At 35.7% G+C, this 23,360-nt stretch overlaps 2 protein-coding genes across 12 annotated transcripts in view; one reads left to right on the top strand and one right to left on the bottom strand.

Annotated features, from left to right (window-relative positions):
* Positions 1-1,380: 1,380 nt before the first annotated feature.
* Positions 1,381-14,411, top strand: LOC117316649. The gene is made up of 14 exons (XM_033871346.1): positions 1,381-1,538; positions 3,369-3,449; positions 4,206-4,335; positions 4,688-4,890; positions 5,466-5,600; positions 7,241-7,455; positions 7,588-7,791; positions 9,136-9,297; positions 10,255-10,422; positions 10,806-10,910; positions 11,394-11,595; positions 12,399-12,664; positions 13,228-13,373; positions 14,260-14,411. Exons 3-14 carry the CDS (start codon positions 4,217-4,219, stop codon positions 14,399-14,401), a joined length of 2,067 nt encoding a protein of 688 aa, XP_033727237.1. The 5' UTR covers positions 1,381-1,538; positions 3,369-3,449; positions 4,206-4,216; the 3' UTR covers positions 14,402-14,411.
* Positions 14,412-16,965: 2,554 nt separating this feature from the next.
* LOC117316648 (transmembrane and coiled-coil domains protein 1-like) overlaps positions 16,966-23,360 on the bottom strand; it is a 105,326-nt gene continuing 98,931 nt past the window's right edge. For all 11 annotated transcript variants that reach the window (XM_033871343.1, XM_033871334.1, XM_033871335.1 and 8 more), the window contains one exon: positions 16,966-22,647. In XM_033871343.1, the coding sequence (XP_033727234.1) occupies positions 22,521-22,647 (127 nt within the window). In that variant the 3' untranslated portion in view covers positions 16,966-22,520. The remainder of the gene's footprint in view (positions 22,648-23,360) is intronic.

Here is a 23,360-nt window from a genome sequence, read left to right as displayed (position 1 = left end):
CGTCCTATATATGCCCTCGTCCTATATATGTCCTCGTCCTTTATATGTCCTCATCCTATATATGTCCTCGTCCTATATATGTTCTCGTCCTATATATGTCCTTGTCCTATATATGTCCTTGTCCTATATATGTCCTCGTCCTATATATGTTCTCGTCCTATATATGTCCTTGTCCTATATATGTCCTCGTCCTATATATGTTTTCATCCTATATATGTTCTTATCTTATATATATCCTCGTCCTAGATATGTTCTCGTTCTATATATGTCCTCGTCCAATATATGTCCTCGTCCTATATATGTTCTCGTCCTATATATGTCATCGTCCTATATATGTCCTTGTCCTATATATGTCCTCGTCCTATATATGTTATCGTCCTATATATGTCCTCGTCCTATCTATGTTATCGTCCTATATATGTCATCGTCCTAGATATGTCCTCGTCTTAGATATGTTCTCGTTCTAGATATGTTATCGTCCTATATATGTCCCCATCCTATATATGTCCCCGTCCTATATATGTCCTCGTCCTATGTATGTCCCCGTCCTATACATGTTCTCGTCCTATATCTGTCCTCGTCTTAGGTATGTCCCCGTCCTATACATGTTCTCGTCCTATATATGTTCTTATCCTATATATGTTCTCGTCCTATATATGCCCTCGTCCTATATATGTCGTCGTCCTAGATATGTTCTTATCCTATATATGTCCTCGTCCTATATATGTTCTGGTCCTATATACGTTCTCGTCCTATATATGTCCTCGTCTTAGATATGTTCTCGTCCTATATATGTTCTCGTTCTATATATGTCCTCGTTCTATATATGTCCTCGTCCTAGATATGTCCTCGTCCTATATGTTCTCGTTCTATATATGTCCTCGTTCTATATATGTCCTCGTCCTAGATATGTTCTCGTTCTATATATGTTCTCGTCCTAGATATGTTCTCGTCCTATATATGTCCATCGTCCTATATATGTCCTCGTCCTATATATGTCCTCGTCCTATATATGTCCTCGTCCTATATATGTCCTCGTCCTATATATGTCCCCGTCCTATATATGTCCCCGTCCTGTTTACATGTATGTTCTCGTCCTATATATGTCCTCGTCCTATATATGTCCTCGTCCTTTATATGTTCTCGTCCTATATATGTTCTCGTCCTGTATATGTTCTCGTCCTATATATGTCCTCGTCCTGATATGACCTGTTAAAAACAAAAACAAAACAAAAACCCAGAGAAAACGGGCATAATGACAAAATCGTTATTAACCTTTGTCTGCTGTTCTGTCATTTTATTTTATTTTCATCTATATTACATGCTATTTTCTCTCATTCTTTGACATACAACTCATTCTTCCAAGTTTTGTTTGGTCTAAATCAGATGGTCATTGGCCTTGCAACATTGCCAGAACGAATGTAGCTGGAATGGGCGGTGTGACGTCAACAGACGTCACTGCACGTGCTTCCAAGGTTTCTACAATGACGATTGTTCCGGTGACTGTGGATGTCAAGGCCACGGAACTTGCAAAAACGGTTCGTTGTTTGTTTACAAATTCCCAACCATTGGTCCATATACATGTATACAGATTATTACTCCTCTGGGGAGTTTCATGTACCTAATGATATTATACATTACGAGGGCTGATTGATATGTTGTGAGCCTCATATTGAAGGATTTGTATTTTGCCGGACAAATTGTGTTATTTTAATACATAATCCCCTTCAGTATCTATGCACTTCTGCCAGCGGTGTTTAAGGCCTCTATGCCACTTTTATAAACTCCTTTTCTTGGCTGTTCAGAAAGTCATCCATTGCATGTATGACGTCATCATCGGACTGAAAGTTGGTGCCTGAAATAGCTGTTTTCAGTTTTGGAAATAGATGAATAATCAATATAAAGCCACAATTGTGAATGGCAGCCATGACAATGACAGACTTGTGAACAGGGAGCATTGTCCTGATGGAATAACATACCTTAAGTGAGCTTTCCGCGGCGCATAAGTTTAATATTTTCCCGTAACTTCTTCAGAGGTGGAGCATAGTATGTGCCATTTATTTTTTGTCTCTTTTTGAAATAATCTATCAGCAGGATACCATCTGCTTCCCAGAAAACCTAGGTCATAACCCTCCTAGCTGATGGAACAGTCTTTGCCTTCTTTGTGGGGGAGAACCAGGGTGCTTCCGTTGTTTCGATTGTTGTTTGCCCTCTGGGATAAAATGATGCACTCGTGTTTCATCGATAATGACACACTCTGAAAAAAAGTTGGCAGGATCTTTCTCAAAAAGGTTAAGATTAGCACGCGATGATATGCGCCTGGTGTGCTTCTGATCAACTGTCAGAAGTCTTGGTACCAATCGGGCCGAAATCTTTCTCATTGCAAGATCCTCCGCGTCAGAATGGAATGTACTCTTTCCTGTGAAATGCCAACTCTACTGGCTATATATCTTTCTCTTACTCGTCTGTAAGTCATAACAATATCATGAACATTATTATCCATTTCTGGGGTTGCAACACTGACATGTCGGAGGTCATCCTCAAGACTCTGTCGGCCGCGCTTTAATTCCGCCACCCACCTTTTCACTGTAGCATATAAAGGTGAATCTTTCCCTAGTGTTGCCAACATATCATTATGGATATCCTTAGGTATTAAATCTTTTCAAGCAAATATTGGATCACTGTCGTATTTTCGGTATTTGAACATTCTAGCGGGTTTTCATTCCCTCTCATCTCTCTTAATACCGGGTCGACACCGTCCTGTGTAAGACATGTTGATGATATATTTACACCCAAATTGAATCCTGTTCCGAAGGTATCGCCATGATTTTGACGTTAACACTAACGCCCTAATTCTCCTCAAGATTTCCGAGAGTATCCATTTTACAACTTCATTATAGGTCGGTACTGCAACGGTTGTGGGCAGTCGAACAAATCATTGTTTGACCTTTATGATGATATAAGAAAAATGGCGTTATCGATCCTCTATACTCCACGGGTTACAATCACTTTTGCTCTTTGCAACCCCGAGAAATTTCAAAAGCAAAACTGAAGGCCCAATCAACGCTATTTTGTTGGTAAGGAAAGCCTACATTGGTTTTTACATTAATTACACACACACATACATATGTCCCACACAAACACATTAAATGCAGAGAAAACTAAATAGTTTTTACATTAAATTGTTTTGGTGCATCGGCTTTAAAGTGCTTGGTTGGTAAGCTTTTCCTGACGCTAATCAAATAACTGGTTGTGTGCCTTCAATTTTCCCATGACATATTTGAGAAAACAAGTTTAACACCTAAGGATATCCATACTGATATGGAGTATCGAGGATGGGCTTTATCAGGGAAGGTTGACTTTTTCAGACAACACGTGTGATTGTGACGACGGGTGGGCGTGGTCACACAACCTACATAAATGTGTCTGGGAGTGTGACTGTCCCCAGGGTAAGTATAAATAGTTTATTGTAAACATTTTTATTGCCATAAAGCAAAATGATTTGGCACAAGGTACAGCAACATTATTAATTCCTTACTCTTAGAATGGAAAAAAATGCATACATGATAAGATGGTTTACAGTAATTTGTATATCTATGTATAAAGGTTTTACTGGAGCAAGTTACACAGACACAAACGTGCGTGCGTACGTGTTTTAATATGGTCTCATAACCTATACGGTCTCTTAACAAAAAAGTCTCTCAACACAGATCTCTTAATAAATATGCTCTCTTACCACTGATGGACTCTTAATTATAGCGTCTCTTAACACTGATGGTCTCCTACTCCTAATAAATGTGGTCTCTTATCACATAAAGTCTTTTAATAAATATGATCTCTTAACACAGGCGATCTCTTAATAAATACTACTCTTAACACACGTGGTCTCTCAATGAAAATGGTCCTTTTGACGCAAGTGATCTCACAACCTTAATGAATGTTGTCGCTTAATACGGGCGGTCTCTGAACTTTTTGTCTGGATATAAGTGTTATGTTAATATGGTCTCTTAACACAATAGGTCTCTTGATAAATAAGGTCTCTTAAATACAGATTCGTATAGTCTCTTAACACAGGCGTTTTCCTATTAAGTAAGGTCTATTTTAGAGAAGTAAACAACATAGCCCATGTGGTCACATACTACACGAGTTTAACACTAGCAAGTTGAATCTCCATAACGCCAGGAATGACCAATATTATTTTGTAGGAGTTAGTTGTATGGGTCCCGGCATTTGCGAATGCACAGAAAACTGCAAATATGGCACGTGCTGGAATGGTCAATGCGAGTGTTGGGCTGGGTATACTGGCCACACGTGTTCAAAATACGACCCGCTAACGTAAGTGTTTTTTACGTACTAGTATCTCAATGTTAATAGATCGTTGTCATCACTGGGTAGCCCGTCTCTATTTGAATTCTATAAGCTACATTTATTTTTATTATAACTAAGTTGTATCGTAAATTGTTTTTGTATTTTGTACAATGTCTGTTATGAAAGTAGTACGTGGTCAGGGTGACTGTATACCTTTTAGAAGTGTTTGCCAAAATTAAGGGTATAATTGATCAGGTCAACATGAACATGTAGCCTTTCCAGACCTCTTATAAGACATTAATCTCAGATACACAGAATTATTTAATTTATCACACACATTTCTCGCTTTATTTTTAAAGAAATATTTTTCTTTGACCAGTATGCCCAACAGGAAGGTTAGTGTTGGAATCAACCTGGCCGAAATAACTTACTACTCCAGTGAAGTAAAATTTGTAGACGTGGCGAAAGAGTCCATGGAATGGATAACGCAGAGACGGGAAGGGGTGCTGGCACACCAATGGAACACCCACGAGGAGGCGAAAGTTCACTTTGACGATGACGGATATCCTACCCAATTAGAAGGTTTCGTTTTGTACCTTTAACGGCGAGTTTAGGGGTCCAATGGCGTTCACTAGTACAAATCTATCATACTTCGTCTCCTTAAAAAACAATGACTAGTCAATATATACGAGTGTTCTTGTGAAGATATTCCACGTGTTTTGACAAAACTGGTGGAATGAGATGTATATGAATACGAATATGTTAATACAGACGCCCATGATAGAAGGCATCGGAGAAACATATTCTTTAGGATGCCTAACTTATTTGGCCTCCTTAGATCAATATGCAATGTAATGTGTTCCTACGTCTTCAACATCCTCTCAACAGAGTGAACCAAAAAGTCCATTCCTTGTCCTGTAGGGACCACGGCCTCACCTCTCACGAGAGATACAGAAGGCATATTCTGACCCCCGCTCGTACAAATGTTGATCTTGAATGGGCCTATACGATAGTCCATAGTCTTCAAGTGATGTCAAAAAAATATACAGGTGTTGATTCTAATTAACTTTGGCATTTTATCACATCTATTTTTGTTCTATATCGTGTCTGCAAAAATAAACAGATTGATTATCTTATAATGAAATATTTCCCCTCAGACACAATGATACTGGTGACCTTGATACTTCGCCAAGGTCACTGGAGTCCTGCCGGTAACTACACAATCCTTTACGACGGCGAGGGAGAACTTGGCCTGGGGCTCGTACACTTCACCCGTATCTACGAGGGCAAAGGTAAACGATCAATATATACATATTAAAATGATACATTTAGTGTTTATAACAAATCTTGGATATCAGATAATACCTTCTCCTTAAACATTCAGCCCAATGTTTCGAAAGAAGAGAAGATCCCAAATTTAGCAACCTTTTACAAATTATGCAATGGGGGCATTAAGTTCAATCAATACACCCTTAATAGCAGGTCAGTGAGTAAGAATTTAACAATGAGTGTTGAACTATCCAAGATTATGGGATATAAAAAGATGACTACTTATCAACACATTTAAGACTGTTTATCAAAATAAACCAAACACGACATTTCGACTCGTAGGTACTATTAGTAATGTCCACTACACCACACCAAGACTACTTTCTGAAGTTTCTGAAGCGTGGGAAACAACGGAAGAACGCCGAGTGAAGTTCAGTCTAACCGTACATTCTGTTTTATTTACCCTTTGTTGCCATCCCAGTATAACAATTTAAAAGAACACTGTGTAAAAATGTCATTGGAAAATATGTGAGATCTAAATTGAGAGCGGAGATGCATTTATGTTGATATGAACCATGATATTGTATTCACGTGTTAGGATTCTTATTTGATTGACATATTGTATTCACGTGTTAGGATTCTTATTTGAATGACATATTTTATTCACGTGTTAGGATTCTTATTTGATTGACATATTGTATTCACGTGTTAGGATTCTTATTTGATTGACATATTGCATTCACGTGTTAGGATTCTTATTTGATTGACATATTGCATTCACGTGTTAGGATTCCTATTTGATTGACATATTTCATTCACGTGTTAGGATTCTTATTTGTTTGACATATTGTATTCACGTGTTAGGATTCTTATTTGATTGACATATTGTTTTCACGTGTTTGGATTCTTATTTGATTGACATTGTATTCACGTGTTTGAATTCTTATTTGATTGACATATTGTATTCCCGTGTTTGGATTCTTATTTGATTGACATATTGTATTCACGTGTTAGGATTCTTATTTGATTGACATATTGTATTCACGTGTTCGGATTCTTATTGTTACCTGGTAGATCCCCATATTGTATCATTATTCTGTACAAAGCGTTACTAACAACACTGAATCTATACGTTAGGTAGTAAGACCGTTCAACATTTTAGATGCGTACGGGATGCAAGAAATAAATCCGAGGGAGTATAGTTCAGGACAGGTCTGTAAAACCATGGATTGCCCGAAACTAAAGTCTGCATTTACTTACTTATATGATTTATATTAATTTGAAAAACAAAACAAAAAATCGGAGAAAGGTCCTTTAAAATACCTTGTCACATCACCAGGATGTCAATAAAACGTTTCGCCAGGTCCTTGGAATGTTATATTGACCTCAGCTAAAAGAACATCTCAGCACACGTGACTTAATTTATGTTTTTAGCAGGAGTAAATATAAGATTCCACGGACCTGACAAAAGATTATATTGACTCCTCGGTGATGTCATGAGGGTATTTCCAAGGAAATAATTGATGTCATGTGATCTCTTTACGACCAATGAGTGATAGTCTTACATACCAATCATATAATAAGACGTAATATCTGATGAAACATATGACGTAACATCTGATGAAGTATATGACGTAATATACGACTATGATGCCATTTCTAGGACGCATGATGGTAAACATGGATCCTGGTTCCGGTGGTATTGAGCTGAAAATTATGCGCACAAACCAGCAAAACCATATCCGGAACATCCGTGTCATACTTCCTGGTTTTGAGGACAGACATGCGCACTTCCCGTACAACCCTTTGTTCCTGGAGACAATAACACGGTACTCCGAGCTCCGATATATGGATTTCATGCATACTAATGCACACCAGGTATAAGATTTTTTTCCAATTAAAAAAATAAATCAAAATTTAAAATTAGAAAACAATTTCCAACGGTTGTCTAGCTTTGCTATGAACAATTGTAGAGAAATAATAGTTATTTCTATAATGTTCTGGTTGCAGCCCGAACCAACAACATGGGCAACTCGAAGGAAACAGACGTTTCACACCCAGACAGGAAGTTACGGCGCCGCCCTAGAATACATGATACTGCTTAGCAACATGATTGGCGCCAGTCCTTGGTTCAATATTCCTCATGCAGCAGATGACGATTATATACGGGAACTAGCCACCTTCGTCAAAACATCCCTTCGTCCGGACCTTAAAGTTAGTTCCTTTAAAAAATTCTTGTCAAAATAACGGATGTCTGTTGAAAATTGAGAGCATTGTTTCATTCCGATGTGATTTCCCTAATATTTTTGTATTATAAGTTGAATTCCGCATGCGGTATTCCTGAATTAAGAAATGAAAAAGAATTTATGCATGCACTCTGCAGAAACTCGAATGAAGGGTAAGCACTAAACGAGGCCTACTTCATGATTACTCCGAATGTATAATGTGTATAAGCTTTGAAGGAACCTCATCAATAAGCTGGAACTCATTTTGCATTTAAACGTAATTAAAATACATATTTCTGATATTCGTGATGCTTCGCAAAACTGATCAGTTCAAAAAATGTGTTGTAGCATTGTAAAATCGTCATATTTAAATAAAAAGAAAACAAAAGTACAAGTATGCATTCCAGCTTTGTTCGTGGTTCCTGAATATCTTAAATGCTTTATTAAACTATTTGGTAGAACCACCAGTTCTGTGAAATCGGAACTGGACTGTCTCTATGGTTACCTGGACCAATAAGCGATATCGGAAACATTTGGAAAATTCCGTCAAAATTTGAATTCGACACTTGTTGATATTGGACTATGTTAGATTATCGGTATATGTTACCATGATAGAACGTCAATCAATGCTAAATTAAAACCAAATGAAATGTGTCCCTTTAACATTAACATTATTCACAGTCGCCATTTGCATTTCAGTTTCACAACAAAATAAGTGTTTATACGTACATAAGTCAAATCCGGTCTAACAAATGTTCTTATTGGTCTCAACTGCACTGTCTGTTTTTCGATCATTTGTTTGACTTAGAATGATAACATGATTCATCTTACCAACGAGTAACTCTACGAAACAAACTGCAAATTAATGATAAATTTAAGAAATTATATGACCAAACAAACATCTTGGTTATTAGATGACTATATATAGTTTTGTGCAAATTTGTAGATATTTATTCGTTTTCAAAATCCAAAATTATTCTCCAGAAAATGACCCTTACACCACGTTAAGTGACGCATAACCATCCTATAAATATGATTAGTTTTCCATCATTTGTATGATTGGTTGAATTTTCTTTTCAAAAGACGGCCCTGGAGATATTTTTGTTGCTCTCTTTGAGCCTTGAAGGCTTTCAGTGCATATGTTCCATCAGAATTTCTACCTGAAATGTAATATGAAGATAGCCGAATGGATTTGTTAAAATAACGGTAGGCTGTATTGCCTCCGCTGTCGTTGTACTGCATTAACGATAAGACACATTTTTTTTTTCAAAGTACATATTGAATGTTTCGTTTTATTTTGTAAATATATTCCTTTTTGTTATCTTATTTGAAGGTTTACCTTGAGTATTCTAACGAAGTGTGGAATGGAATATTCCGCCAGAAAGTATACTCGGTGGAAAAGGGCACACAACTTGGTCTAGACAGCCAAGGTTATAGAGCTGGGATGAAATATTATAATAAAAGGTCATCTGAGGTCATGGGGATATTCCAATCGGTGAGTCGGCAATTGTTTCAGCTGCTTTGTAATGTAACATGCTGTGCTTTGGAAACATTAGGTTTGTGTTGTGGTTTGTTTTCTCTGTGTTTATTTTTCATAGTTTTAGTCGGAACGAATGCCGGTAGTTAGTACTAGATATTCTCGCGAAGTGATGACGCAATTCTTATATATGCAATATATAATGCATTATACATTGCAATATATATATAACATAGTAAGCTGTCCCCCAAGTACTTTCGCGGCTACACCGTGCCACTCTTCAGGGGAATACCCCCGAAGAGCGGCACGATGTAGTCGTCAAGGTACTAGGGAGACAGCAGATCTGTGTTTGACTTTTTCTCCTATATATAAATAATACCTCTGAAGAGCGGCACGATGAAGCCGCCAAAGTCCTTAGGAGACAGCAGATGTATACTTAGGCTCAGCATGTACAACATATGTCTTTATAAGAAGGACTAGGACTTAGCACCAACCCTACATGTTGACTTCTCTCTTTTGTTACTATATATCGAAAGGGCGTTTAAATTTCGGTTAATTTTTTTATGTATCGCAAGTCTTCTTGTCATAAATCTAATTTTCTGCTTAATCATTTAATACAGAACAAGTGACAAATAATTAGTTTACCTTTAAGGTAACAAAAATGCAAATCAATAATTATTCATTTTAACGTAAGCAATAATTTCAGTCGAGTAAAGTAAAACATAATGCATATAAATGTTTATTTACCTCCAGATAACACTTAAGTGAAATGAATTTAAAACGAATTGATACATAGTTAAATGTTAAAACGACTTCCCTAATTAAAGATATATACCGTGATTTTTTTCTCTAAATCGTTTTCAAAATTGCTTACAGATCAAACCTATAATCAAATAATCACCTTATATATTTACAAATGTATAAAGATAAATCTTCCTATTCTATTATCTCAGATGTGTAATTCTTAATCAACAGGCGTTTGGTATTGACAGTGAGGATAGACTTGTTCCTATATGGGCATGGCAGACTGGTTACCAGGACTACTACCAACAAGCACTGGATGACCTCGGTAACAGGACACGTGACTTTAAAGCTCTAGCGATCACTGGATACTTTTCATGCGACGGTGCTGCATCTAAACATGTTTGTATATTTGTTTTCTAGATGAAAACAATTCACAAGTGTGATGAAATTCTGAGTCACTATTTCAGATTTGTTTATTTTTCCTTTGGTGTTAGTTAGGTTCTTTAACAGTTAACACCGACTTTGTTACATGTACTTTGTTTGTATTGACAGTGAACTTAGCGTGGTGACCATAAATAGATTTTCGAATTTCCCATCAGTTAATATACTATATAAACATTGTTTTGTTGCGATGTTATACAACTCATTTGAAACATAGATGATACCCTGAAATTGTGAAATGAACCATACACTTCTCTATAACATTACTTATTTTTCAGGTACCTCTTCTATATTTCATTCATTTCATTCTGTGTTCTTATTGAGAGCTGACTGTGTTTTAGAAAACGGACCTACCACAGATGACGATGAGTGCGATTAGTGACCTATGTGACCTGGACCTCCCTTCCCAAAAAAACATGTACAGTCATTACATGGATGTAGCAAAGGTAGAATAAGTGTTTAATTGATCAGACCTTCCTGTGGGGTAGATAATACATTTCGTCACTTTTTCAACTTATATATACAGATATGAAAATGTTCAGCCGATTGGCTGATTTCAGCCTTTTTGAGAATATCAGTGTAATGTAAACTTGTAATTTTTCCCATTGAAAAGATTGAGTAATCTAATTTTCAGCCTTTTTGCCCTTAGTCCATTTTCCTCTCTGTCTATAACAAACTATTTTAGCTGTAATAAGAGAGTATGAGATAGTGTATCTCATGTCATCTTGATTTCGGTGTAGACACATACATGTTATATTGTAATGAATGGGCTAAGAATAAGTTGTATAACTTGTTCCCAATCCAGTTGCTAGAAAGGCAATAAAATGTGCTTAAATAAAACCACCACATCATGTTTGTCTGGGTATCTTGTCTATTATGATCAAATGTATTTATGGAAGGACTATCATTATTAACAAGACCCTCTTTAGAACCACAGTCTATCACTGGTGATGTATGAAGGAGGACCTGCCGTCATGGAACCAGGGGCTATTTCACATGGTTCTTCAAATGATGACGTCACAACTAAAGCCATCGCATTTAATTCTGACCCTCACATAAAGGACAATGTGATGGCGATACTGGAAGCCTGGAAGAGCATTGTTACTGACTCCCCCGGAAATCAAGCCCCTGGTAAGTATTGAGTAACTCTTTCCAAGAAGAGCATTGTTACTGACTCCCCCGGAAATCAGGACCCTGGTAAGTATTGAGTAACTCTTCCTAAGAAAAACATTGTTACTGACTCCCCCGGAAATCAGGCTCCTGGTAAGTATTGAGTAACTCTTCCTAAGAATTGCAAGTCTTTTATTTAAAAAAAAATCAATCTTATATACATTGTATAAATTATAACCAATTCCACAAACAATCCTGTCTTACCAATAAAACATTGGTAGAAAATACAACCATCCATATTTATCACTTACACGATTTTCCAAACGCTGTACATCCTTTCAATTACGTTTTCATAAGCATTTCCATTTTAGCATTCTTTAGTTCTCTACTTCTTGACTTGACCGCATACTACGTACGAGAGTAGTTTTAGACATACTACAGATTCAAAACGTTTTACACTAAGACAATATTAATCACTGTTTAACGTTTTGTAAACGACTGCCATCATCTTAATGTGCAACCAACCGAAAGCGGCAACTACGCATATATTTTCATAACAAAATGTATCTAGTAGTTGCCTGTATTTTGCCCGATCTCAAATCAATGGTACTTTCGCAGGAATATCAACCACATGATTTCCACATCCACAGGCAGTGTGACAAATGTTTTTTAGTTTAATGTAAAATTGGACATTTCATTTTTGCTTTGAAACTCTTCTCGAACTCTGTTGAATTATGGTTACAAAATGAAGTATTAACACAAAGTCCCCATAAGCATAATATCATTAAATATTTCATTTTTACATAAAAATCAATATTTGGCAGGTGGACTTTTCAACTACTTTTCATCCGCCGGATTTCCCAGCAAATACGGAAGTTGGGGAATGCTACGCTACACTGGCGAGGACCCTCACAGCGTCCCAAAGTACATGGCTGTTCAAGAGTTCATCACCAAACACCTCAGTCATGACGTTCTTGGAAACAAATGTTCGTTTTTGATAAGTGGAAATGTTGCATTCGGATGTTTTAAGCCACGCGATAGACATGGATGGCAGTGTGGAAAATCTTATAATCACGGATCGGCCTGGGAGGTATGATTACATTTTCGCGATTTTTTCCAATGAAATGAAATGATTTACCAATTAAAAATTCTAATCTATCAGTGGCATCAATCAGTAGGGATCAAATATCTGGTTATTGACCGTCAAAGCTAAGGATGATATGACGACTTACATCCAAGAAAAAAGTTACATCATCAGTTTTGAAATGTCTTATTACATGTACTTAAATGCCATTTTGAACATTAGTTTGATTATTAGATCTTCTTTGATGTTTTTCTTAAATTTTGTTTACATTAAATTTAATGAAATTTCGTGTGTTTCCAGCATGTATTTAATATAATGTTGACAAGACGGGGTTTTTGTGACACTTTATTATAAGATATGGGACAGTCAGTGTTAATTCTGTAATCGAAGACCTGTGTGACTGTCCTAACATGATAGTCATTAACAGCAAAACTAGATTTCGATATTTTCCCAACAAATCTACATTTCATATATAATTACAAGACAACTTTAACAAATTTGGTTTATCTCATATATTCTATAACAACTATCACTGTTGGTGTAACGACTGACGATCTCGTGTGTTCCAGTACCTGCCAGATATTCCGGGACATGACATTCTAAATATTCTGGACGGGTATAATCATGCCACTCACACGCTGTTTGTCCGGACTGTTGATGCGTTGGGCGTTAACCAATATCATGTGACCGATACGTACCACTTCAATTGGACAACGTAAGTTTTTTTTACAGTATACCTTTCCTTTTTGGATTTGTTTTACTTTCATAATAACGGAGTCATCTAAACCATCCGATAACTTGTCCTATTTACAAATAGGCTCATTGCTTTTTTCAACCCTATAATTTTGAATTACAAGAAAACATTAACGAAGCGGTGGTAGATCTCTGTAACTACCCACCGCCAACATGGCCGACACCTATCCAGGTATAGTAATATAAGGCATGTTTGAAAATGACGCTAAATAATTCATGTTCGAGTGTTTTTTCGTCGATGGAAGTGTACATCATGTCGATTAGCCAATCAGTCCAGTTTTCTTTACTATACCCTATTTACCCTATTTTCCGATTTATTAAAACTCAAGCTAGACGTCTTTAAGGATATACTAACAAACTTAAAATTGAGAATTTGTTGGAAAAGTAAAATATCATATCGTCTGTCTGCATGTATTCGGCCATGTTGTCGGTGGGTAACTAGTTATCTCCCGCCGGTTCGGTAGTGAACAATTAACTCGTATTACTGGGTCTACATCATTGTGTATATGTTTAATGCACTATTGTGACACTGGGTAACAGTCAGCAAATTCAGCGTTCAAGTCTTGATCCTGCTTATCATAGAAAATGTTTACTTGAATCGCCTGAAAACATGTACGTTTGGTTGTTTTCGAAAATGATCTTGAAACACGTATCGTTATATATTGAAAATAGAATAACAATGACCGACTCATAACGAACAACACCGTTGAACCGTGTCTTGGTTTACATATCCATGCGGTTATGATTCTACATATTTATTTAACAATGATGTGCAATATTTGACTATTATTCTAAAACAACACTTTAGTAAAAGGATTTTTATTTTTGTTATCGTCGTTTTACTTCAGCACTGATAGTTGGACCTACCATTCAATGCTGGCCTCTCGTCACGTGACACGAAGTCTCCCAATGGGAGATTATCGAAATCTTGCCACAACGCATGTTGATTGCTTATATCAAGCACAAGCACCTCCACCACCATTAGGCTGACCACTGTAATGGATGTACTATTAAAACATCTAGATATTTGCAGTCTTTTTGATTTGCGATAAATAACTAGTTTTTTGTTTTATTTAAAAAAATCTATCACTCACGCAGTTGAGCATTATTATTAAAAGCATTATCTAAACATAAGTGAAAAAGATGGTATCTACTGCTAACGCAAGAAGCAGATGTCGAACAAATATAAAAAAATTACTGTAAATTCTTTTTCAAAACACACCATGTAAGAATACTGTGTCTCCATCCATGTAAAAGAAGACTACATGTAATTGTCCTCCATCACTTGCAAGATCAAGATGGTTTCTCCGATATCGTCTGTAATGGGGGACATTTAAGAGCCCAACACACACAAGACCATATTGAACAATCACAGTTTGGCCTATAAAGAATCGTGTTTTTCCGTATAGGGATAAATCTCATGTTAGCATTCCCGCGAAATACGGCCTCGGAGACTCCGATTCTAGAGAAGAAAACATGGCTCTTTCTATTTCGACAGTGAAAGACCCAAGTATTTACGTTTTCCCCTATATGCGTTCATAACCTCCATATATGCAATTTGTGTCATGTAGTTAAATGATGCTGGAGGTTTTTTCGATACCATCACTTAAATTATAACCATACTTCCCATGTGCGCGCATCTTTAACTTCGAGAAGTGTATTCACTTTGTCTCACAGGTACTTGTGGACATGATTTTGATGATCATATATATATCATGCCTTAGCCTTATCATAGGTAGCAGTGTACAGTACAAATGCCCAATTCTGTAAAATATGGCACATGCTTTAGATATGTGAACGTTGCCAGTAACTGTTAATAGGACGTAAAACAAAAGAAACCAAACCAAATCCTACAAATTACCTCTAATAAAGTATATATATTTGTAATCTTTACATTTGCAATTTTAATACAGCTCTGAAGGATAAGTAAACTTATTTTTTCTGTGATTTTTAGAGCTGTGAATACCATGGTAACAGCTTAAAAAGCGCTTGAAAATTGCAAAATATTATGGTATTAGACCCAAAATAACAATTCTCTACACAATTTTTTTTCTGAAACCTATTTGAAACTAAATATATCTATCCCAAAGACAGAATTAATCTTGTTTTGACATATGTTGTAAATTAAGTTTTCATGCTATCTTTCCTTTTCTGTGGGCTTCCATTTTTCGCTGTAGGCAAAACTAAACTTCCTGTGTAAACACACTTTCGGAAAATCTGGAACCACTTTATTAATTTTTGTTTTAACAAATGTGAAGCTTGTATGTACTACTTTATACTGAATTTACCAATTATAGTGTACATTTTTTTTTTTCATTTTTTATGCATATCATAATACAGGAGTTATTTGCTTAACAAAAACATCACCCATGGCGTAAGGTGGTCTTTCATCAAGAGCAATGTGGTCTCCCCGTGATCAGTTTCTTAATCAACAGATCCCACTGGATGATCAAACGCTTATCATGGAGCAACACAACAACCGTCAGATCTAGAGCAACCATGCCTTCAGCGAGAAGTCTAAAACCCCATCCGGATTAACTCCTAAGTGTTCTACGATCCAGGTTGGCGATCTTGTGTACATCTATTCTGACAGGAACAAAACAAGGGCGCGAGGCCGTTACCTTGTCGTTAAAGTGGAGGGAGCCTGGTGCAACGTTCAGAAGTTTGTTGGCAACCCAGTTGCGGTCAGCCTCTTATCGAGTAAAATGTACTGACTGTTACAAAGTGGCCAATACAAGTACAGACCATTCGCCGTAGAGCTCCTCACTACCAGACGGGTCTACTGATGACGAGGAGGAATCGACAGTTCTTCCAAAGGAAGCACGTGCACCTCAAATCCCAGTCATCCCCACGGTGATCTCTGTGCCTCCTCAGGAACCTATACCACCCAGTGATGAGTATTGTGATCCTATACCGAATGATGATGACAACAGCATACCGGTGCCAACATCCCAGGAAGATAATCCTGAACCTACCATAACCTTCCGTCCTAGGCGCAGTACCAATCTCCCTAAACGATATGATGACTTTATTATGTATAAGTGAACCAGCTAGAGCTGGGTTCTGTAGCAATTGTGTTCATTATTAAATAAACATTTATTAGATGCACGTGAAACTGATACGGTCCTAACAACCATAGACAGTACTAGTAGGATTTTTGTATTAGTGACTATGGACATACTTGGTCAGATAACCGAGTCGTCATTTATGTGTAGCCATGTTCCAGCAATAAGTCTGTTCAAACTGTAGACTTCTTCATTTTTTTTTTAAAAAGAGAGAAGTGGTAGCGCCACTACTGTATATGTGTATGTTTCTGGATCAGGCTGTCCTTCTGTATTGTGATACCATAGTATTTGTAAGGCCAAGGCATGATATATTGAAAACAAATATGAGCAAGCGATCATAATTCAATAATTTACTCGTCTATAAGGTAACATTTCGATTAAATGTCCATAAGTACCTGTGTTTTAAATGAGAAAGAGACAGACGGCGGACGCTTCACCAAGCTTTATGCACTACTATGGTCATTTGGGAAAGGAAAGACAAAGCCGACATAAAATTGCATTGTTTAATCTCATATTGCACTAACCATTGTAACATGGCGGCATTCATTTCCAGGCAAGTAAATCCCACAGGTAACTAAGGTAAAACGATTCTGTGCTAACATGAACATACGTTAAAAATCTAAAATAATTTGCTTTTGGACACATATGCAGATATATTTACAACAATATTGGTTGTTTTGAATATAAACAAACCATCCACGTTCTTCATCATCATGCATTTGATGCATTTCTTTTCTACAGTAACAAACTAGTGTTAACAACTTGTGTTAACAGAGTTATAGGAACACTTCATGTACACTTTGTCCCTATTAACAAGTGGAAGGTATTGTTTTATTTTAAGTTAGTCGCGAGATATAAGGTCACGTGACTCAAGCTTTATAAATTATATCCTGTGATAGAAATTTCAATTTACACTGAAATTTATGTATGTTATTCTTCTAAACTCAACTCGATGTTACAAAATAACTCTAATTGCGTCATAAAATTGTATATTCATTTTCAACTAAAAAATCACGAGAAAAGCTGTTTTTTTCCACAAAAAACATTTGTCACAGTACCTTCATCAGCTCATTGTCGTCAACAAGGAATCTGCAATATCTTGATTTGCCTTTTCATGTATCTAGATTTATAAACACACTTCAACAGCATACGACTAGTCACTTGATAATACGATGATAAACGTATGTTTACTGGTTATGTGGGATGTATCTGAAAGCTGTTGGTCTGTATCACACATTTTTTTGGCCATAATGACTTTTATATTGTTGATGGGCCATACAGAACTTATAACTAATATTACTGTGTCTCTCAAAGAAAAACAATATTACTGAATAAAAAGTTTTTTTTTTTTAAATATTCAGGAACATGTATCCAGTAAAGTTGTGAAACACACCGAACTAAGTTAACTTGACGTATGCAAGAAGAATCTGCACTGAGCGATTTCCCTAAATAAATAAATGATGATTGATAAAAATGTATATTTGTGCCAAAATGAAAGTGCATGCGAAGCAGCAGACATGGCATTCAAAAGCCTTAAACATTAAAATAAATTATATTATCCAACACCTGAAAGGTTCTAATGAAAGGATTATCAAAAAAAAATGTGAAATTGTGGTCTATTTTAACGCTGGCCCATTTTGTAAATATGTCAGGAAAAAATCATGAAACATAAGTGAGGTTTTGCTAGTCGTTTCAATGAGTTCAGATAAAATGTTTGTATCAGCTGCAATTGTGCACAGAAAAGAGATTCAATCCCTTTAGCTAAATTATGAAAGTCAATTTCGGTGAAAAGAGACACCGGAAAATCCAAATTAGCTGACGTAAAAAACAAATCGTCCGAAAATTTGCAAATGTGAGAGATATACCAAGAGGGATAAATCCATAAAATAATTGTTAACAGAGCCCAAACATCATCATAAATCGATCACAGTTGTCAAAGTATTGTAACCATGTCTAGCTGAAGAATCTATGATACATATATTCTTAGCGAGATTTGTTATAAAAAATATCAGGAAAATGGCAAATGTTTGTGCATACCTGGTCTTTTGTCGAACATCTTATCTCACTGTAATTTCATATTATTTGATATTTTGAAAATCGTATATTGACAATTTACCAATTTGTCTCAAAATGAACTACGAAAAATGGCAACAACACAAAATACGCCTCTCACGCAAAAAAGTGAACATGCTGTTTGGATAGATATGTTAAAGGCGACCGAATGGTTTTTCACCACAATATCGCAAATTACCGATAATATTTCCAGTTTTCGTCAATTGCATTTATATGATAAGAGCTAGCATTATCCTATAATCTAGTGTGTTAATGAAAAGAAAACAATGACCAGCATGTTCTGATACCATTTCTGATAAGTAAACATGAATATTAGAAATCATGAAATAAATGAAAACATTTCTAAAAACAATGTAAGACAATGTCATAGCTAATCACAAATACATAGTAATGAACCCTGTCTTTAAGATTCACACAAATGACTTTAACTGGAAATGGTCAATACTAATCTAGAATCAGGGAAAATTAAACGTAACCGAAGTACTATGGTCAAAATTGTGAAAACAATGAAGATAAATGTTCATACGAGATCGCAGCTAAAACGTTAAATCTCTTCATGTAAAATATGACATGGCAAGCTCACACCTTACGATCAACATAGGCAATACGCCTAAATATACACACATATATATAAGACTCGGAAACATGTTTAATATTAGATCACAGAGATATTCAGTTAGGTCAGCTTAACAGAATTAAACGCAAAATTCCAAACTACGTTACGTTTGTAGATATTGAAAATCACCATTACTTTGTATATTTGGGCATTTGCGTAAATTATTTGTTGGGCAATATCTTTAACAACTAATTACTATGTCCAAATATGTGTTATTGTATGTAATAGTTTTAGAAACACATCAAATATTCAACAGTTAAAGCCATGCCATCTTTCGTTTAAATCATTATTACATCATTTTCTCACTTGTCCCCCTTTGATATGTGTTATACATTAAGAAATCTCGACCAGTTGCGATCTCTGAAATGCCATAAAAAAGGTGAACATATTTAAGTTATTTGTTTCTTAAATCAATATCAATGAAAACAATCTTTTGTTAACAAGAAATTAAGTGATTTGCTCGTTGAAAAATATGGAAGAAAAAAATTGAAGACATTCAAGTGTTAACAATAAATTCAGTATCTCAATTAAACAATTCACATTAAGAATTTTAAGAAATGGGACTATGGAAAACATGTAATAAAAAAAAACTGTATTAAATAAATTAAAATTATCATTGTAGTTTATACAATTAAAACAAATCAACAATTCAAATACCTCTGTAATCTGATCGTTCCTGTTCATTTCATTGAAGTAATTGTCATGCACCACATTCAAAACCCAAAAACAAGTTACAAGTTGCAACATACGAAACTAACGGTTTTACCTTCTGGTAGCTATCAATATAATTTCAACAAATGTCAAAAAAAAAAAAAAAAAAATCCCGACTTATTATTTTGGAATTGCACTGTAAAATGGTAAATGCATGCTATACTACAGTAAAACAAACATATGACCTTTATTCTGTTATCTATGTAGCTACTGATGGAGAAACGTATAATTATGTATCTTAAGAGCCCTGACCAATTAACTGACCAAGATTTTGAAATTTCTATAACTTAAGATAACAGTTTTCTGCCCTGAAAACTTGAGACAACGAAAATCCAGCTGTAAATAAATGGATAACACCTGGTTAGATTACAAAAGGTATTAACATACAGTGCAAATTCCAAAACAAAACGTAACTAAAATGTACTGATTTTCAAATTATTTTCTTTTTTAAATGGTTAAAATTAAATATTTTCTATTAAAAGTTATTTTTAGATGATAAATTGTTATAACACTACAATTATATATACATTGTATATGTCCATATAAAATATGTACATTTTAAACGTTTGTACCAGAAAGAATTTCCCTGCAAATCATAGTGTAGCTGAATTTAAAGACCCTAGTACTGTTTAAGTATAGTTGTGCCCTTGGTCATGACAGCCATGTTGGATTCCTGACCAACCCAGAAAATGACAACAATTCAGGATTCTTTTTTAGCTTAATTCCACTGATGGAACTTGAACAAGATTAAAATAGGTGCTATGAAGAAAAACCATGATTGCGCAATCATGTTTAAAAAAACGGCCGCTGTGGCCAACTCTTTATGAGGCCGAAAAACAACACTTTCTCGACTTACAATTAATATAACTTTAGTATACAAAATTATCTTTCCAATTCAAATTCCATTGCAGCTCTTGTGTACAATCCTTGTCGTAGTGGAGAATTCGAAATTCAATAAGACCTGTAACAAAATCAAGTCCAATTCTCCACAATAAAGAAACAAAAAGGTTCAACAAACTCCCCCATATGACCAATCATATGGGAAAGACACCCTGGAAGTAATAGAGGTGTTCCGTCGAAATGCCTTTCCACAGAAAAAGAAAGAACTGCTACAATAGCAAACTATATCAACAGAATCGAGGACACTAAGGCCATATGAAGCCTGGAGATAGTAATTCATAAAAGAATTTTGTCAAAGCGAAGAAGTTGCAATTGTTTCGTCCTTAAAGGGAGAGCAATTGCTAACAAACTTTTCGGTGACTAGCAAAGGAACTCTTTGTCCAGGACATTGCATCGTATTCGAACTCAGTCCTCAGAGCTCATTTGATCACTGATCCAACACGAGACTGATTCATCTAAAATGTACCGCACTGTTTTTTTTTACCATGACTTTATTTCCATGGTATAGTTTGAAGATTAGCTTGACGGAGTTAAGGTAATATTGTTTAAACAAAATAATCTTATTGAAGATTCTTTTAATAATACATGTATTCTCTATCTTGTATTACTGAAATGAAATTGATATTTAAAAGCAGTAACACCTTATCTTGGCCGTAGGAAAGGTAAACAAGGTTATTATCTCTCGTTGAATTTGTGTTATTATTTTGTTGTGAGGAAAATGTGAAGTATGGGATTGTGTACGAGTAGTTAGACATGTCGGTAATTGAAAGAGCTGAAATACATTGTATTGTGTAGCACATTTATCACAGTATAGGGCACACATCTAAAAATAACGCATCCTACCAGGTACACTCATCCATTTATCACCCAGTATCACGGGACATGCAATGCATGTGGAAAGTTAATCATGAGATACAGTTCAACAACAAAGCAATTCAATAACTTTTCAATAATAAAACTTGCTTGGCAAGTGGCAACTTTCATTTCAAAACGACTATTATCCATTTTAATTCTTCGATGGAACAGCATTCTTCACTGCTCCGAAATTCCAAGTTTTTTTTGCAATTATGCAACTAATTCAATAAATTGACTGGCCAAAGACTACTACTTGACCAGTCGTGAATGACTTAAGTGTTTCTTTATTGCCCGCACTTCACAACCTAACAACACAGTATGGAGTCAGTCACAAAACATATAGGTAACAGCACATGTTGCGGTTTTGAACACACGAAAACAACCGTCATCCATTTTATATGACAGGGAGCTTCACAAACTAACCCTGTTTTACACTTAAAAAGATTCCAAACGTCTGATTTGAAAATCATTCAAATCCAAGTGAGGATATAACTTTTTACGAAACACCAAACATGTCCATGATCATACAGCAAATTCTTTAAATAAGGAGCCTGCGTGAAATTCTTGATGGAAACACTTGACGTGATATTGTGTTAATTCAAGTACACAAAAATGACCCTTCCTTCACAAGAATGTATGTATTTATTGAAACCCAGATCAAATTCCATGTCTTCTCTTGGCAAGAACTCGTCACATCCATTGCAAGCATCACCATTTCATAGTACACTTGTATGTACGGAGTCCATCAATAACATCCTGGTACAGTGTCGAATAGTGTTAAACATAACTGTTGTTTTCACAGAATCGACAAAGTTGTCCCAGCAAAAATACTGATAAGTTTCCAGTATATTTCATGTGAAGTCAGACTAACACAAGTATACATTCTCCGTTATCGTCGTGGTAACAACTCCACAATATAATTCCAAATGTTACATACAGTCGTTGATATCGTTCCCCAGTTTTGTCCCACCAACACCAGGGCAAATATCAAAACCACTGTACTGAGAATCCTTGCTCTACAAGAAGAAAACAATAGTTATAAAACATACTGAGTAAGCAATAGTAATTTACTTCTTTCAGTAGATGATAACAAATAATCCGGAATATTTCAATTTGTGAACTTTTTCAGGTTTGAAAGTTGGTATCTACAATGCCTTGGAATGGTATCATATACTAATATTTTATTTAGCTTATTTTCATCAGTTCTAAAAGCTTAATTGATTAACTAAACAAACAACTATTGATAAATAAAACGTATGTTAAACGGAGAGTAAATTTGTATCCCTGTATATAATTATTAAAATCATCAAATATTCTGTACTAAAAATTACATTTATAAAACAAAGAATTCCATACTCAAGGACTAGGTCTTTCAATGACACCAGGCGAGGATTAAAGTCATTTCATGGCCATGAAACGAGCCAGGATTAAAGTCAGTTTATGGTCATGACACGGGCTAGGATTAAAGTCAGTTTATGGTCATGACACGGGCTAGGATTAAAGTCATTCCATGGCCATGAAACGGGCTAGGATTAAAGTCATATCATGGCCATGATTGAAGTCATTTATGGTCATGACACAGGCTAGGGTTAAAGTTATTTTATGATCATGACATAGGCTAGGATTAAAGTAATTTATGGTGATGACACGGGCCAGGAATAAAGTCATGTTATGGTGATGACACAGGCCAGGATTAAAGTCATTTCATGGCCATGAAACGAGCCAGGAT

This window comes from Pecten maximus, chromosome 18 (assembly GCF_902652985.1).
Source record: "Pecten maximus chromosome 18, xPecMax1.1, whole genome shotgun sequence".
In the NCBI taxonomy this organism is placed as follows: Eukaryota; Metazoa; Mollusca; class Bivalvia; order Pectinida; family Pectinidae; genus Pecten; species Pecten maximus.
This window is presented reverse-complemented; position numbering and strand designations above follow the sequence as displayed.

What these genes read in the sequence shown, in the direction of transcription:
- LOC117316649 (XM_033871346.1), top strand. Translation starts at nt 4,217, where the DNA reads ATGGGTCCCGGCATTTGCGAATGCACAGAAAACTGCAAATATGGCACG. An exon ending in TCAAAATACGACCCGCTAAC is followed by an intron (nt 4,336 to 4,687) that starts GTAAGTGTTTTT and finishes TTCTTTGACCAG; the next exon opens with TATGCCCAACAGGAAGGTTA. An exon ending in TCATGGGGATATTCCAATCG is followed by an intron (nt 9,298 to 10,254) that starts GTGAGTCGGCAA and finishes CTTAATCAACAG; the next exon opens with GCGTTTGGTATTGACAGTGA.